Raw genomic sequence first — 16,125 nt, 5'->3', positions numbered from 1 at the left:
AATAAAGAGAATTGTGAAAAAGAGGAATGTTTTACAATAAATAAATATTTCCTAATAGAAAAATGCTTCACAATAAAGAAATATTGAATAGTAGAGGAATGCTTCACAATAAAGAAATATTTAACAATAGAGGAATGCATCACAAAAAGGAAATATTGAATAATAGAGGAATGTTTCGAAATAAAGAGAATTGTTAAATAGAGGAATGCTTCACAATAAAGAAACATTGAATAGTAGAGGATGCTTCACAATAAAGAAATATGGAACAATAGAGTAATGTTTCACAATAAAGAAATATTGAACAATAGAGGAATGTTTCATAAAGATATGTTAAACAATAGAGGAATGCTTCAGAATAAAGAAATATTGAATAACAGAGGAATGCTTCACAGTAAAGAAATATTGAATGATAGAGAAATGCTTCACAATAAAGAAATATTGAATAATAGAGGAATGTTTCATCAAGATATGTTAAACAATAGAGGAATGCTTCACAATAAAGAAATATTGAACAATAGAGGAATGTTTCAGAAAGATATATTAAACAAAAGAGGAATGCTTCACAATAAAGAAATATTGAATAATAGAGGAATGCTTCAGAATAAAGAAATATTGCATAATAGAGGAACGCTTCACAATAGAGAGAATTGTGAAAAAGAGGAATGTTTTACAATAAAGAAATATTTCCTAATAGAAAAATGCTTCACAATAAAGAAATATTGAATAGTAGTTGAATGCTTCGCAATAAAGAAATATTAAACAATAGAGGAATGCATCACAAAAAGGAAATATTGAATAATAGAGGAATGTTTCGAAATAAAGAGAATTGTAAAATAGAGGAATGCTTCAAAATAAAGAAACTAGTAGAGGATGCTTCACAATAAAGAAATATGGAACATTAGAAGAATGTTTCACAATAAAGAAATATTGAACAATAGGGGAATGCTTCACAATAAATAAATATTAAACAATAGAGGAATGTTTCACAATAAAGAACTATTGAACAATAGAGGAAGGCACCATAGTAAAGAAATATTGAACTATAGAGGAATGCTTAACAATAAAGAAATATGGAACAATAGAGGAATGCTTCTCAACAAAGAAATATTGAACGATAGAGGAATGCTTCACAATAAAGAAATATTGAACAATAGAGGAATATTTCATAAAGATATATTAAAGAATAGAGGAATGCTTCACAATAAAGAAATATTAAGCAATAGAGGAATGCATCACAAAAAGGAAATATTGAATAATAGAGGAATGTTTCGAAATAAAGAGAATTGTAAAATAGAGGAATGCTTCACAATAAAGAAATATTGAATAGTAGAGGATGCTTCACAACAAAGAAATATGGAACAATAGAGGAATGTACCATAATAAAGGAATATTAAACAATAGAGGAATGCTTCACAATGAAGAAATATTAAACAATAGAGGAATGCTTCACCATTAGGAAATATGGAACAATAGAGGAATGTTTCACAATAAAGAAATATTAAACAAAACAGGAATGCTTCGCAACACAAAAATACTGAACAATAGAGAAATGCTGCACAGGAAAGAGATATTGAACACTAGAGGAATGCTTCACAATTAAGAAATATGGAACAATAGATGAATGTTTCACAATAAAGAAATATGGAACAATAGAGGAATGCTTTACAATAAAGAAATATTGAACAACAGAGGAATGTTTCATAAAGATATATTGAACAGTAGAAGAATGCTTCAGAATAAAGAAATATTGAATAATAGAGGAACGCTTCACAATAAAGAGAATTGTGAAAAAGAGGAATGTTATACAATAAAGAAATTTCCTAATAAAAAAAATGCTTCAAAATAAAGAAATATTAAATAATAGAGGAATTCTTCACAATAAGGAAATATTGAATAATAGAGGAATGCTTCGAAATAAAGAGAATTGTAAAATAGAGGAATGCTGCACAATAAAGGAATATTGAATAGTAGAGGAATGCTTCACAGTAAAGAAATATTAAATAATAGAGGAATGCTTCACAAAAAAGAAATAATAATTAATAGAGGAATGCTTCGAAATAAAGAAAGTTGTAAAATAGAGGAATGCTTCACAATAAAGAAACATTGAATAGTAGAGGATGCTTCACAATTAAGAAATATGGAACAATACAGGAATGTTTCACAATAAAGAAGTATTCGAACATTAAGGGAATGCTTCACAATAAAGAAATATGGAACAATAGAGGAATGTTTCACAATAAAGAAATAATAATTAATAGAGGAATGCTTCGAAATAAAGAGAATTGTAAAATAGAGGAATGCTTCACAATAAAGAAACATTGAATGGTAGAGGATGCTTCACAATAAAGAAATATGGAACAATACAGGAATGTTTCACAATAAAGAAATATTCGAACATTAAGGGAATGCTTCACAGTAAAGAAATATTAAATAATAGAGGAATGCTTCACAAAAAAGAAATGATAATTAATAGAGGAATGCTTCGAAATAAAGAAAATTGTAAAATAGAGGAATGCTTCTCAATAAAGAAACATTGAATAGTAGAGGATGCTTCACAATAAAGAAATATGGAACAATACAGGAATGTTTCACAATAAAGAAATATTCGAACATTAAGGGAATGCTTCACAATAAAGAAATATGGAACAATAGAGGAATGTTTCACAATAAAGAAATATTGAAAAATAGACGAATGCACCATAGTAAGGAAATTTTGAACAATAGAGAAATGCTTCACAATAAAGAAATATTGAGCAATAGGGGAATGCTTCACAATAAAGAAATGTAGAACAATAGAGGAATGCTTCACAATAAAGAAATATTGAACAATACAGGAATGTTTCATAAAGATATGTTAAACAATAGAGAAATGCTTCACAATAAAGAAATATTGAATAATAGAGGAATGCACCATAGTAAAGAAATATTGAATAACAGAGGAATGCTTCACAATAAAGAAATATTGAATAATAGAGGAATGCTTCACAAAAAAGAAATATTGTAAAATAGAGGAATCCTTCACACTAAAGAAATATTGAACAATAGAGGAATACTTCACAATAAAAAAATATGGAACGATGGAGGAATGCTTCACTGTAAAGAAATATTGAACAATAAAGGAACGTTTCACAATAAAGAAATATTGTAAAATAGAGGAATGCTTCACAATATGGAAATATTGAATAATAGAGGAATGCTTCACAATAAAGAACTATTGAACAGTAGAGGAATGTACCATAATAAAGAAATATTAAACAATAGAGGAATGCTTCACAATGAAGAAATATTAAGCAATAGAAGAATGCTTCACCATTAAGAAATAAGGAACAAAAGAGGAATGCTTCACAATAAAGAAATATTGAGCAATAGAGGAATGCTTCACAATAAAGAAATGTGGAACAATAGAGGAATGCTTCACAATAAAGAAATATTGAACAATACAGGAATGTTTCATAAAGATATGTTAAACAATAGAGGAATGCTTCACAATAAAGAAATATTGAATAATAGAGGAATGCACCATAGTAAAGAAATATTGAATAACAGAGGAATGCTTCACAATAAAGAAATATTGAATAATAGAGGAATGCTTCACAAAAAAGAAATATTGTAAAATAGAGGAATGCTTCACAATAAAAAAACATTGAATAGTAGAGGATGCTTCACAATAAAGAAATATAGAACAATAGAGGAATGCTTCGAAATAAAGAAATATGAAATAATAGAGGAATGCTTCACAATAAAAGAAATTTTGAACAATAGAGGAATGCACCATAGTAAAGAAATATTGAACAATAGAGGAATGCTTCATAATAAAGAAATATTGAACAGTAGAGGAATGTTTCACAATAAAGAAATATTGAACAGTAGAGGAATGCTTCACAATAAAGAAATATAGAACAATAGAGGAATGCTTCGAAATAAAGAAATATTAAATAATAGAGGAATGCTTCACAATAAAAGAAATTTTGAACAATAGAGGAATGCACCATAGTAAAGAAATATTGAACAGTAGAGAAATGCTTCACAATAAAGAAATATTGAATAATAGAGGAACGCTTCACAATAAAGAAATATTGTAAAATAGAGGAATGCTTCACAATAAAGAGAGATGGTACAATAGAGGAATGTACCATAATAAATAAATATTGAACAATTGAGGAATGCTTCACAATAAAGAAATATGGAACAATAGAGTAATGTTTCACAATAAAGAAGTTTGGAACAATACGGGAATGTTTCACAATAAAGAAATATTGAACAATAGAGGAATGCTTCACAGTAAAGAAATATTGAACAACAGAGAATTGCTTCACAATAAAGAAATATTGAACAATAGAGGAACGCTTCACAATAAAGAAATATTGTAAAATAGAGGAATGCTTCACAATAAAGAGAGATGGTACAATAGCGGAATGCACTTTAATAAATAAATATTGTACAATGGAGGAATGCACCATAGTAAAGAAATATTGAACAGTAGAGGAATGCTTCACAATAAAGAAATATTGAACAATAGAGGAATGCTTCACAATAAAGATATATTGAATAATTGAGGAATGCTTCACAATAAAGAAATATTGAATAATAGAGGAATGCTTCACAATAAAGAAATATTGAATAATAGAGGAACGCTTCACAATAAAGAGAATTGTGAAAAAGAGGAATGTTTTACAATAAAGAAATACTGAATAATTGAGAAATGCTTCACAATAAAGAAATATTAAATAATAGAAGAATGCTTCACAATATGGAAATATTGAATGATAGAGGAATGCTTCGCAATAAAGAGAATTGTAAAATAGAGGAACGCTTCACAATAAAGAAATATTGAACAATAGAGGAATGCTTCACAATAAAAAAATATGGAACAATTGAGGAATGCTTCACAATAAAAAAAATATGGAACAATAGAGGAATGCTTCACAATAAAAAATATTGAACAATAGAGGAATGCTTTACAATAAAGAAATATTGAACAATAGAGGAATGTTTCACAATAAAGAAATATTGAACAATATAAGAATGCTTCGCAATAAAGAAATATTGAATAATAGAAAAATGCTTCACAAAGAAATATTAAATAATAGAGGAATGCTTCACAATAAGGAAATATTGTATAATAGAGGAATGCTTCACAATGAAGAGAATTGTAAAACAGAGGAATGCTTTGTAATATAGAAATATTTTAAAATAGAGGAATGTTTTACGATAAAGAAATATTGAGCAATATAAGAATGTTTCACAATAAAGAAATATGGAACAATAGAGGAATGTTTCACAATAAAGAAATATTGAACAAAAGAGGAATGTTTCACAATAAAGAAATATTGAATAATAGACGAATGGTTTACAATAAAGAGAATTCTGAAATAGAGGAATGCTTCATAATAAAGAGATAGTGTACAATAGAGGATTGCTTCAAAATAAAGAGATAGTGTACAATAGAGCATATACGAGGGCCGTTCAAAAATTACGCAGACTCTGCTATTATTTACTCTTACAGACGTCATATAGTTGTGAAATTTCACAGAAATATGTATCTTAAAGATTCCAATAAATTTTGGACAAAATTATCGCATTATTGATATCGCTGATGGAGGGTTACGGAGCACGACAAAAAATTTGAAACAAAGGCATGCGGAGTCCAAAATTTAACTCATTAATTTTCTATAATTAGCGATATTTTTCGACAGTTTTCTCAAATATATCTTTATTTTTTTCTGTTATTATGTATTTCGATTTCTGACGTGATATTTGAAGTATTAACAAAAATATAGTGATTTTTCTCCGATGCGATTCCTGTGAAAAGATCTGTGAAAATGACATCTCCTAAATTGACGGAGCACCACACTTTTGTTAGATAATATGTAATGATCGAGATATCGCCAAACATAGATCGAAAATATAAATAATAAAACGTAATAAACTAGGGTATTCGTGAAATTTGTCAACAAATAGCAGATAAGGATCTTAGACCGTTAGACCTCTGTAAAAAGCAGTTTTTGGTTTGAAACAAAAAAGAATATGCTTTACTTGTTTTATCGATTTTAAGCTTGACAAGAAATGGTGTTTGGGTTTTGAGTAGATAAGGTACTCAAACTGTACAGGAACTCTTGGGAACATGTTAAGAAAATGAAAGTTTTTTTTATAATGTCCATGATGTCGAAGATTTTGCTGCCCCCTGACTTAATGATATGTCCTTATAATTCACCCAAAATTGATATCAATTAACAACATTTTGATATGAAATTTTGAAGACCATATAACTAAAGAAACTTTTATATTATGTGTGACATTTTGCACTATTATGTTGTCAAATATTTTTTCTGTGCAACAAGCCCGCATAATTTTTTAACGGCCCTCGTAATAAAGAAATATTAGTCAATAGAGGAATGTTTCACAATAAGGGGATATTGAACAAAAGAGGAATGCTTCATAATAAAAAAAATTGTAAAATAGAAGAATGCTTTATAATAGAGAAGCTGTTGTACAATAGAGGAAAGTTTCACAATATAAAGATATTGTACAATGGAGGATATTTAACAATAAAGAAATATTGAACAATAGGGGAATGCTTTATAATAAAGAGATATTGGACAATGGAGGAATTTTTTACAATAAAGATTGATTGATTGTATATTGTATAACGTCCCTCTCGAGAATTTTTCACTTATATGGAGACGTCACCGTTTGCCGGTGAAGGGCTTCAAATTTAGATAGGGCTGGGTATTGGCTAGAGATTTCGTATTGCGATATATTGCGATATTTTTAACTGTATTGCGATATGTATTGCAATATTTAAGTGAAAATAAAATGGCATTTTCTTCTTAAATTAACTTTAATTTATATGCAGAATGTACATAACTATGATAAGTAACCCAAAGAAAAAAAATCTTGTTGATTTTTGTAAAGTTGTGCTCTGAAATACAACCATAAAACAGTTTGTGTCTTACTATTTGACTTCACAACAAGCCTTTCTATATTTATTTTTATGTTTAATGTTAAATTTCCTTAGTCTTAGAATTTTGCCGATATATCGATATTACAAAAACGTATTGCAATACGATATTTTTTGTCATTGTATTGCAATATATTGAAATATCGATATTTTTGCCCAGCCCTTAATTTAGACCTATGCTCGGCACTCAGGGCCATTGAGCAGTGAGGGTTCTTTATCGTGCCAGCGCCTACCGTGACACGGGACCTACGTTTTTAAGGTCATATCCGAAAGACCCGTGACTTTCACTTCTGATGCCGAGCGCTTGGCGAAGAAACAGTCACTACCTATTTTTACGTCTTAGGATTGACGCGGCGCCGGGAACGAGAATCGAACCCGGGCCTCCCGATCACGAAGCGAACGCTCTACCACTAGGCTACCGTGAACGGTTTTACAATAAAGAGATGTTGGACAACAGAGGAATGCTTCATAATAAAGAAATATTGAACAATAGAAGATTGCTTTATTAAAAGAGAACTGTGCAAGAAAGGTGTACTTTCAATAAATAGATACTGAATATATGTAATAGAGGAATGTTACTACTCAGTGAAAAGATATTGTACAATATAGGAAAGTTTCGGAATAAAGGGATATATGACAGCAGAGGAATTTTGCATTATAGTCGAGATATTTTGCAATAAAGGAATCCTACAAAATCAATAGAGGAATGCTCACAATAGAGAATTGTACAACAGAGAGATGCTACTTTGTACTTAATAAGGAGAAGTTGTACAATGCAGGAACGCAGCAATCAAGAGATATATAGTTAAAAAAAGATTCTTCACAATGAAAAAGGACATTGTACATGTAATACACAATTAAAACACATTGTATAATAGTAAAATTCTTTACAATGAAGGTATATTGACAATTGAGGAATGCTGCTCATTAAAGAGATGATGTACAATGCTGCAACAAAAAAAGGATATTGTTCACAAAGGAATGCTTCACAATGAAGAAATATTTACAATAAAGTACATGTAATAATATACAGTTATTGACTGGGTATGAGGGCAACATATGATTTGTTGGACCTGAAGGTGAAAATGTTGCCCGAGGCCGCAGGCCAATGGCAACATTTTCACCTTCAGGTCAAACAAATCATAAGTTGCTCGAATCCCAGTCTATAACTGTTTTGTTATACTCTTCAGTGCTTACTTAAGATTTAATCAATACACATTATATTATCAATTACTTTATATGGAATATTATGGCTTAATCAGTAAATATAGAACAATAGCTGAGAAAGAACAAAAATATATATATTATATCACAAAAAATATTTATTACAAGACATACTCTTCCCTTCTTCCTTACCTTGCTGGTAGCAACAACTCCTGCAGCTCTTAACTTCGGCTATTTCCGTGTCGCCGATATTGAACGATGATTAATTACTTGTGACGTAGCAGTGACGTTGCGGTCTAACAATTGTTATGTTGGACCGGCAGGCCAGTCCACAGTGAAATTGTTAGATCGATGTAATAAACATTTCTTTTGTTGGACTTTTTATTAGTAATAAATATATAGAAGGATATTTATAAGGGTATAACAATGTACAATAAAGAATTGTGTGATAAAAAGTAAACTGCACAATAAAGGAAGAATTATATGGAAGACCACTGTAAAGTTTAATGCATATCTAAAACAGAAATAATTTAATTTTAAATTTCTGAATTTTTTTTTTTAGTTTAATAATTGCAGACTTATCACTAAATGAAACTTAATTCATTTGTTTATGTAATTTTGTCAAAGACTTCCCTTTTACATAACTATTGGATGTCGGGCCTTGTCAGTTAACGAGTGGAATGCTAGCTGTGCACTTCAGCGCATGTTTGTTTGATGTCAAACATTGAGTGCAGAATGTTTCTGAACTTTATCTGTTTAATATGACAATCAATGAGAACGCTATTACGTGCTCTAATTAACAACAATGCGACATAGTCAATAAAATAGATCCACTGCTTCTGAGGCTGCGATGTGAGAAATTGTCACACCAAGTAAACAGACACCGCGGGAGTCCGTCAACTCAAGGGCGCATTTATTGACGTCTTACACGGCGTAGCCAGTGGTGACATGAGCGATAGACAAGGCGACGACCCCGACACCAGAATCAAAAGAGGGCTATTCTGTATGAAATGTGATGGAAAGTGCTGAATTGCTAGGATGAAAATGATATACTGAAAGTTATAATAGAAATAGATTATGTATCAAAGTTGCTTTGAAATGATCAAATGTTTACTAAAATAAATACACAGTTTTCAACTTCAAAGAAAATGAATTTATTTTCCCTGTCCGAAAGAAGACGGAAATACTGACTAAATAATCCAACTCACCTTTATAGCCAGAGTAACCAGAGGTTAGATCATTGATTCTATCCTAAACTTCAGACTTTTAGAGCCAGGGGCTGTCAATAGTTTCTATACATGACCAGCTAATTACTGTTTTTTCCTCTAGCCTTGGTTGTTATATGACTTAGGGCTGTGATTAGATGTTATAAGTTAGCCCCTGTCCAGGCAATGATAGATTTAGAGAACAAGGCTACTGAGCTATGAATTCTTAGACTGTGTTTTCAGACTTGTCTGAGACCAATGATTTTTCTGTTTGAATTGAATAATAGAGATCAGCTGTTCAAATATTACAAGAGAGTTCATTATTTCTAAAGTTTGTGCATCTGTCAAAGTGCTGATTAGAAGTAAGCATGTACCGATTGTATAATTTATAACGCAAATAACGGAAATTGACGGAAAATAATAATCATTTAAATGGTCAAAATCGTTCTCTCATGATGTGAGGAAAGATAAAAACAATTACGCTAAAATTCCATTGTCAGAACAGGTTCAGTCTTGAAACTGCGAATGCTATGCTCTGCATACAAATTGAAATGTTTCTCCATTTTGAGTCACATGTTTACTTTTTTGACCAATGGCAAGATTTGTTTCACATAGCGTAATGCTTTGTTTTATATTTGCTGTATCATGTAAAGAATGATATTTCAAGGACGATTATATAATAGCATCGCCCATTATGTTTTAAACAGTCAATGTACTAGATAATCCATTGGATTTTTTTTCCAGAATAAAAAAAATGTTTGGTTTTTCTCATTAAAATGTGTAAGTGAATCGTTTCTGGTTTAAGGAAATCGAATGGTAGTAATTGCATTGCCGGATAGGAGATGCATTACTATATTGCACGCTGTTTATGCAAAATTTGATTAGTTCGTTCACTAATTTAAACATTTATGATTGCTGATTTTATACTGGTGTTAACTGTGTACTTTACTTATCATGCTAAAATATTTTAAGATTGTGCTGTTTGCGTATTTGCTTGAAGGGAAGGAAATTTGTATTCGAAATAGGATAAATCGTGAAAGATGTAATTATTTCGTTAAGGTTTAAAAATATCACTCCAATTGTGGTAAAAGAAAGAATGCATGCGTGGAAAAGCATATTTATTTAAAATCAGTGTCCTTTTGGGGAAGGCGTCTCCGACGGAATACAAGGACAACATTAACGAGATGAAAACGGAAAAATGAAGAAAAATAAACCGTGCAACATTCTTTCTCTATGAGCAATTTATAATGTTGATACATGTTCATGTAAATATATTAAATAAGATAAGACGTAAGTGCTGTAGTTTGGCTTACATGAGCTACAGCTGAGGTAACTCCTCATTGTCAACAGTTTGTCCAGCAGACCTGATATCGGCATTTTGTCTGCTGCCTCTTTAAAACAAACTTTGAAGATAGATAACATTAGTCTCTGTTTTAGAAACAAGGGAGGAAAAGCAGCTAGTAGATAGCTAGAAATGATAAACTTATACAGAACTTTGCCTTGGTTGTGCACATTAAATAAAATTAGTGGGAAAATGAAATTTAAATAAGTGTAGAAGCCAAGTTTGGTTCACTAGACTTTTGATATCTCCTTATATCTCCTTTTATTAATGTGCCAGTATGTATATTTTTAATACTTAATTGCTTCATACTAACAAAATATGAATTTTAGGTATACCACGCATTTTATACACCGCTGGAGTTTGTGGTTCCTCAGAGAAATTCCTCACAGTGCTACATTAAGGTAGGAAAGTAAATAACCTTCATGTACATATTAGCCGAAGTATTGCAAAGGATTGACCTATAAAAATATACCCATACATAAAAAGAAGAATTCAATGTATCTATCAACAAAACTCATACATGTATTAAGAATTCAAAATGAAATTCTTTTTTTCTTCCGTTGAACGTATGCCACTTTATTTAAGAAACTGAAAGTTATTCTTTCTACTTTATAGAATGAGTCAGTTAACACACAGTATGAGGCACGATGCTGTGAATATCTCGCCAAATTTCCCATGTTAAGACGCTTTTCAAATAGTTTTTTTTTTCTCTCTCTCTATTTTGTTATTTTGCTGTGTCACAGTTACATGTATCTTTTATATACATTCTGGCTTTGATGAAGTATCGGACAGAACAAGCTTAAAGAAAACGTAGCATGTTTAAACATACTAAGACCTAATCTCCGGCAATTGGAGTAATTCTATATAAATCCAGATAAAATTAGTCTCTTTTATTTATGTTTGAAGAGCACATTGTACTTTGCAAAACACTAGTTTTAAAAACTTACAAACCTAAAGCGATTCGAAATAAAACAGATTTTGTATACCTTTGATCATCGAATGTTGTCTTTGATTTAAAAGGGATTTTTATCTATTGTTAAAGATATAATGTTTAGATGGTTCTTTAGTCTTTGATTAATGGATTTATTGCAATATTATTTCTTTAATTTAAAACAGAAAGGTGTGCCACATACAGAGTCTAAAGTATGATGTATGCACCGTTTATGTCAGACTGTCGTACATGGTTGCTGGGTTCGTTACGAACGGTCTCTCTCAAATTTGTCCCATGTGGTTTGGTCCTTTATGACTGAAATCAGTGATGTCAGTCATATCGGTGGTTTTTCCTGGGAAGCACCGCAGTCTAACCTTGAGGTTATTAAGCGAATAAAAAAGACCCTTTCTTTTAATGTTAAAATCTGTAGAAAAATTTGCCACCTGCAGCTGTAACAACCTGTTTGATATTTCAGAAGCTTGGTAAAACATTGACATGATAATTAGAGCAGTTCTTCGCTGAACGTTTATTAGAGATAGGCCATCTGTTTCAAGTTTGGAAGTCTGTGTCATTCTGTATTTGAAGCCAAAACATGAATGATATGTGTTAAGTTGAAAACACTAAATGAACCTGCTTCAAGAAGCGCATCAATTTAAAACTGCTGATGTGATCTCTAAGGTAGATAACGATTCAGAGTGAGGTGGGGAAGCGAGGTTACGAACCGTGTCGACACCGCATTAGTGTTAATCATACGATGATTGTGGTTGATGCGGCAGACTAGTAAACCCGCACAAGGCGTGCTGCTGTCAGCAGCTAGATCTTATTAATGTAATATTACACTTTCTGTGTATCTCTATATCTATCTCTTTTGTTTACTTAATTAACTCCCTGTCTGAATTATAGCTTTTTGTACTCCTTTTTGCTATCTATTAATTTTGAAGCTGAATAGTGCATAAGAAGAATGAGTAATGTATATAGTTTAATGAAATTCTGTTTAACATAACAATTAGTATGAATAATGTACATGGCTTCGTAATAAGACCATTCCGCCGCCTTTAATGAGAATAATTACAGACTTATGTGTTTTTTACAACAACCTTTGACTTTTTCTGTTTTTTATATTCCGTCTTATAAGAATTACCCCTAGCATTGATGATGTCACTCCGTTTCTTATGGCTAGATTTTCTAATGACGATTTATTTATATTTTGTATTTTTTTAAAGGTGCAATTTCTGTCGTCATTCCTTTGTACTTTTTTGTAATTTCTAAAGAAAACGGTTGCAATTTATTGAATTACAGGTCGTTTGTTTTGGTGACCGGGTGTTAGGACTTCATCTGATTGGTCCGAATGCCGGTGAAGTTATTCAGGGATTCGCAGTGGCTTTAAGGTAACTAAACCAGAAACACAGATGCTCTATATAGATACAAAAATATGTTTTATCTAACACGGCTTTTTTTGGGTATCTATGTTCTCATAAATTTTGGCGAATTACAGATGATTACTATGTTAATTCAGAGCTGAGTAACCAAAGATATTATTAGCTTTCATAACCAGACTAACGACATGAATTTTGGTTTGGTTTGAATATTCTGTTGATTTCTTAGCTATGAATATAACTTTTATACTCAAATGGGCTGAGACAAGTAGAACTTTTGCAAGGTTTCCATCATTTTTCTGTCTGCCTAGTTGTTTTGTCAATGTATATATATTTCCTTTTTACAGTTCAGTAAAACTTAAAAAAATATCAAAATCTTTCAAACTGCTGTTCTTTACGTCTTTGTGAGCTTACTTCTAAAACCAAGAAATCAAGAAATTTGGATACTTAATAATTGAATTGTATTACTTTATTTCTGAAAATGATCATAATTCCTTTTTACATGCACTTCCATCTGACATTTTGAACAAATGCTATTTGTTCTACAAATTTCATCCGATTTTAGGAACATTAAAATTCGTAATTTTAGTTTTGGGTTTTTAGTTTAGATCAGTGAAATCTTACTCCTCATGCATTGGCGTCTCTGTGATAGTTTATGAGCAGATTCATTTCCAAATAATTATTAGCCTACCCAGATCAGTGCATTGAAATGCATCTATATGGGTGGAAGCATCAGACTTGCTTCGGATGTTGGATCCTGAATTTCATTTTTCGGCTGAGTGGTCAACATAAATTTTTCGAAGTAGTAACATTGCTAGATAACTATAAGCCCCATCAGGAGTAGTGTATATGAATTGTGCATACAATGATGGGGACTACCACACTTGCTACAAATGCTTAATCTGAGCCACATTAGAGAATTGAAGTTTTTGGACCATGTCTATTCTCAGTTTCATTTTAATATAAATCCTATTCAAACCAAAGAAACAGTTGGTATAGATCTTGGGATCAGTAACTAGAAAACAAATAATAAGATCTAGTTTACTTACGTATATACAGTGAGAATTTGCTTAATCTGGATGTTGTGTATTTTGAAATATTGTCTAAAACGATGTTAACATCAAGCCTCTTTCAGTAATTTTGGTTGTTAAAAATGTCTAATCCGGTATGTTGTCTTATCCAGCCATTTTCTTTGGAACCTGTGGTGGCCGGATAAGACACGTTTTACTGCAAATATAACATCCGTCAAAGTGAGCGTCCTAATATTTGAATACTTGTGTTTGATTACAAAGAACGTTTTGGAATTTGTTACTGAAGTAAGAATGAAATGTGCATTGTTTTTAAAAATGGATCTCTTGCTACAGTTTTGGTTCGGTTTCAATGAATTTAGGTATAGAAGTTGACTACTTCGAGTATTATGAAATGAAACCACGCAGGAGAGATAAAGTCTCATCAGATACTTTTGGGCTCGTGATTATCATTAAATATATAGTGAATTACACTAACATTCTTATGATTTATAAGATTTAATTAAACAAAACCAATTTTTTCAAGATGCGGAGCGACTTGGAGTGGTATATCTGGAAGCGTAGGAATACATCCTACGTCAGCAGAGGAAATCGTCAAGCTTCATATCACTAAGAGGTCAGGACTTGACCCCACGGTCACGGGCTGCTGAGGTTAATTCTCCTCGCACGTGTTCGGCTAGTTTACGTCTTTTTTTTGAATTTGCTTACCGGTATTTATTTTATATCAGGTGCTGTGTTTGCTGACATTTATTTATATTGGTACATGTATTTTGTACTATTTTTAGTATAGTATATAACTAATGTAATGAATATAAGTACTGTGAATTTTATATAACCTTAACTTAATTTCGAATATAAGTTTGTTTATTGAACAATCAATGCAGTGTTTTTAAATAGAAAATGTTATGAATGTGAGATAACCAATCAAAATATGTGTGTCAGAGGAATTATATTTTTGGATGCCATTGATGTTTTATGAATAATTAGTAAGCTAGTCGGATGTGGAGCGAGGACGGGTTTTTCTGGGACTCAATCATTCACCTGGAATGAAAATCCAAATCTAATCTTGTCAAAGAGATTCGGATCTGATGTAACAGGTGTCACGTGACTTAGTTTACCATGTCTTTATTGTTTATCATGTGCGATGCAGAATTCCACTGTCACATTGCATTTCTGTAATGTCATTAAACCACGTTACTGATTGTAAATATGTGAGTTATCTGTGCTGTGATCATAATGAGGAGTCCTGGTGCATTGATTGTCTCGGTCTATAGCGCCATTACCACATACCTGAGACTTGTAAGTTCTTTGTAGATCAGAACGCGCCCTTTTCCTGATATCCGGCCTCATTTCCGGGATTACTGAACTCCCTGTATCTCTTGGTCATTGCAGCGATGCCTCGCTTCTCTGTTACAGAAACTTGAAAAAATAACGTTACATAATTCTTCACCGTATAAGAACAAAGAGTTTGATGATTCCAGAGTTAATTATTCAGCTATGATACTGATTGACATTGCATTATCTATAATCAAACGAAGTTATATTTTTGTACGATGCAAAACTGGTTCGAACTTATATGAAGCCGATAAAATATAAATTATAAAGATATATTTCATGTTTATCATTAATTGAATAAAGTTAAAAATAATTCATTTTGTACAGAACACTGAGCACGAACTGACGATACCAGTGAGGGGGTTTTACTTTCGAACATTTCTACTCTGAATTTTCTGTATTATAGTTTTAATATTTTTCATTAATACACAACAAAATTGCCACTTTTCTTAAGTATTAAGAATAAAATTATAAGTTGTGAAATTATATCAAATCCCTCCAGAAAATCGAAGTTTGAATAACTTCGAGATGAAAAAGATATTGATTATATTTTCATATGAAATATTATTGCAATATATAATTCTTAATATTATACAGAAAAATTGAGAAAATATTAACTTCAAATCTGTGTCTATGCATCTTTAAGATTGTGTAGACAAAAGTTTGTTCAAATCAACCACAATTTGCGACAAGGTAGTAAAAGGAAATATCTTTTAAAAATTTTTTCTCAAGAATAAACAACCTTGATGAATCATATTTATATGGAAGCATCCTCAAGTAGTG

General features: G+C 31.1%; 1 protein-coding gene across 3 annotated transcripts in view; it reads left to right on the top strand.

Annotated features, from left to right (window-relative positions):
* LOC134283031 (thioredoxin reductase 2, mitochondrial-like) overlaps window positions 1–15,215 on the top strand; it is a 34,548-nt gene extending 19,333 nt beyond the window's left edge. For all 3 annotated transcript variants that reach the window (XM_062765467.1, XM_062765466.1, XM_062765464.1), the window contains exons 15-17: window positions 11,002–11,073; window positions 12,903–12,991; window positions 14,534–15,215. In XM_062765467.1, the coding sequence (XP_062621451.1) occupies window positions 11,002–11,073; window positions 12,903–12,991; window positions 14,534–14,657 (285 nt within the window). In that variant the 3' untranslated portion in view covers window positions 14,658–15,215. The remainder of the gene's footprint in view (window positions 1–11,001; window positions 11,074–12,902; window positions 12,992–14,533) is intronic.
* The last annotated feature ends 910 nt before the right edge of the window (window positions 15,216–16,125 follow it).

Source organism: Saccostrea cucullata, unplaced genomic scaffold, assembly GCF_032062105.1.
Source record: "Saccostrea cucullata isolate Sc308-1 unplaced genomic scaffold, CSIRO_AGI_Scuc_v1 ctg88, whole genome shotgun sequence".
Taxonomy (NCBI): Eukaryota; Metazoa; Mollusca; class Bivalvia; order Ostreida; family Ostreidae; genus Saccostrea; species Saccostrea cuccullata.
This window is presented reverse-complemented; position numbering and strand designations above follow the sequence as displayed.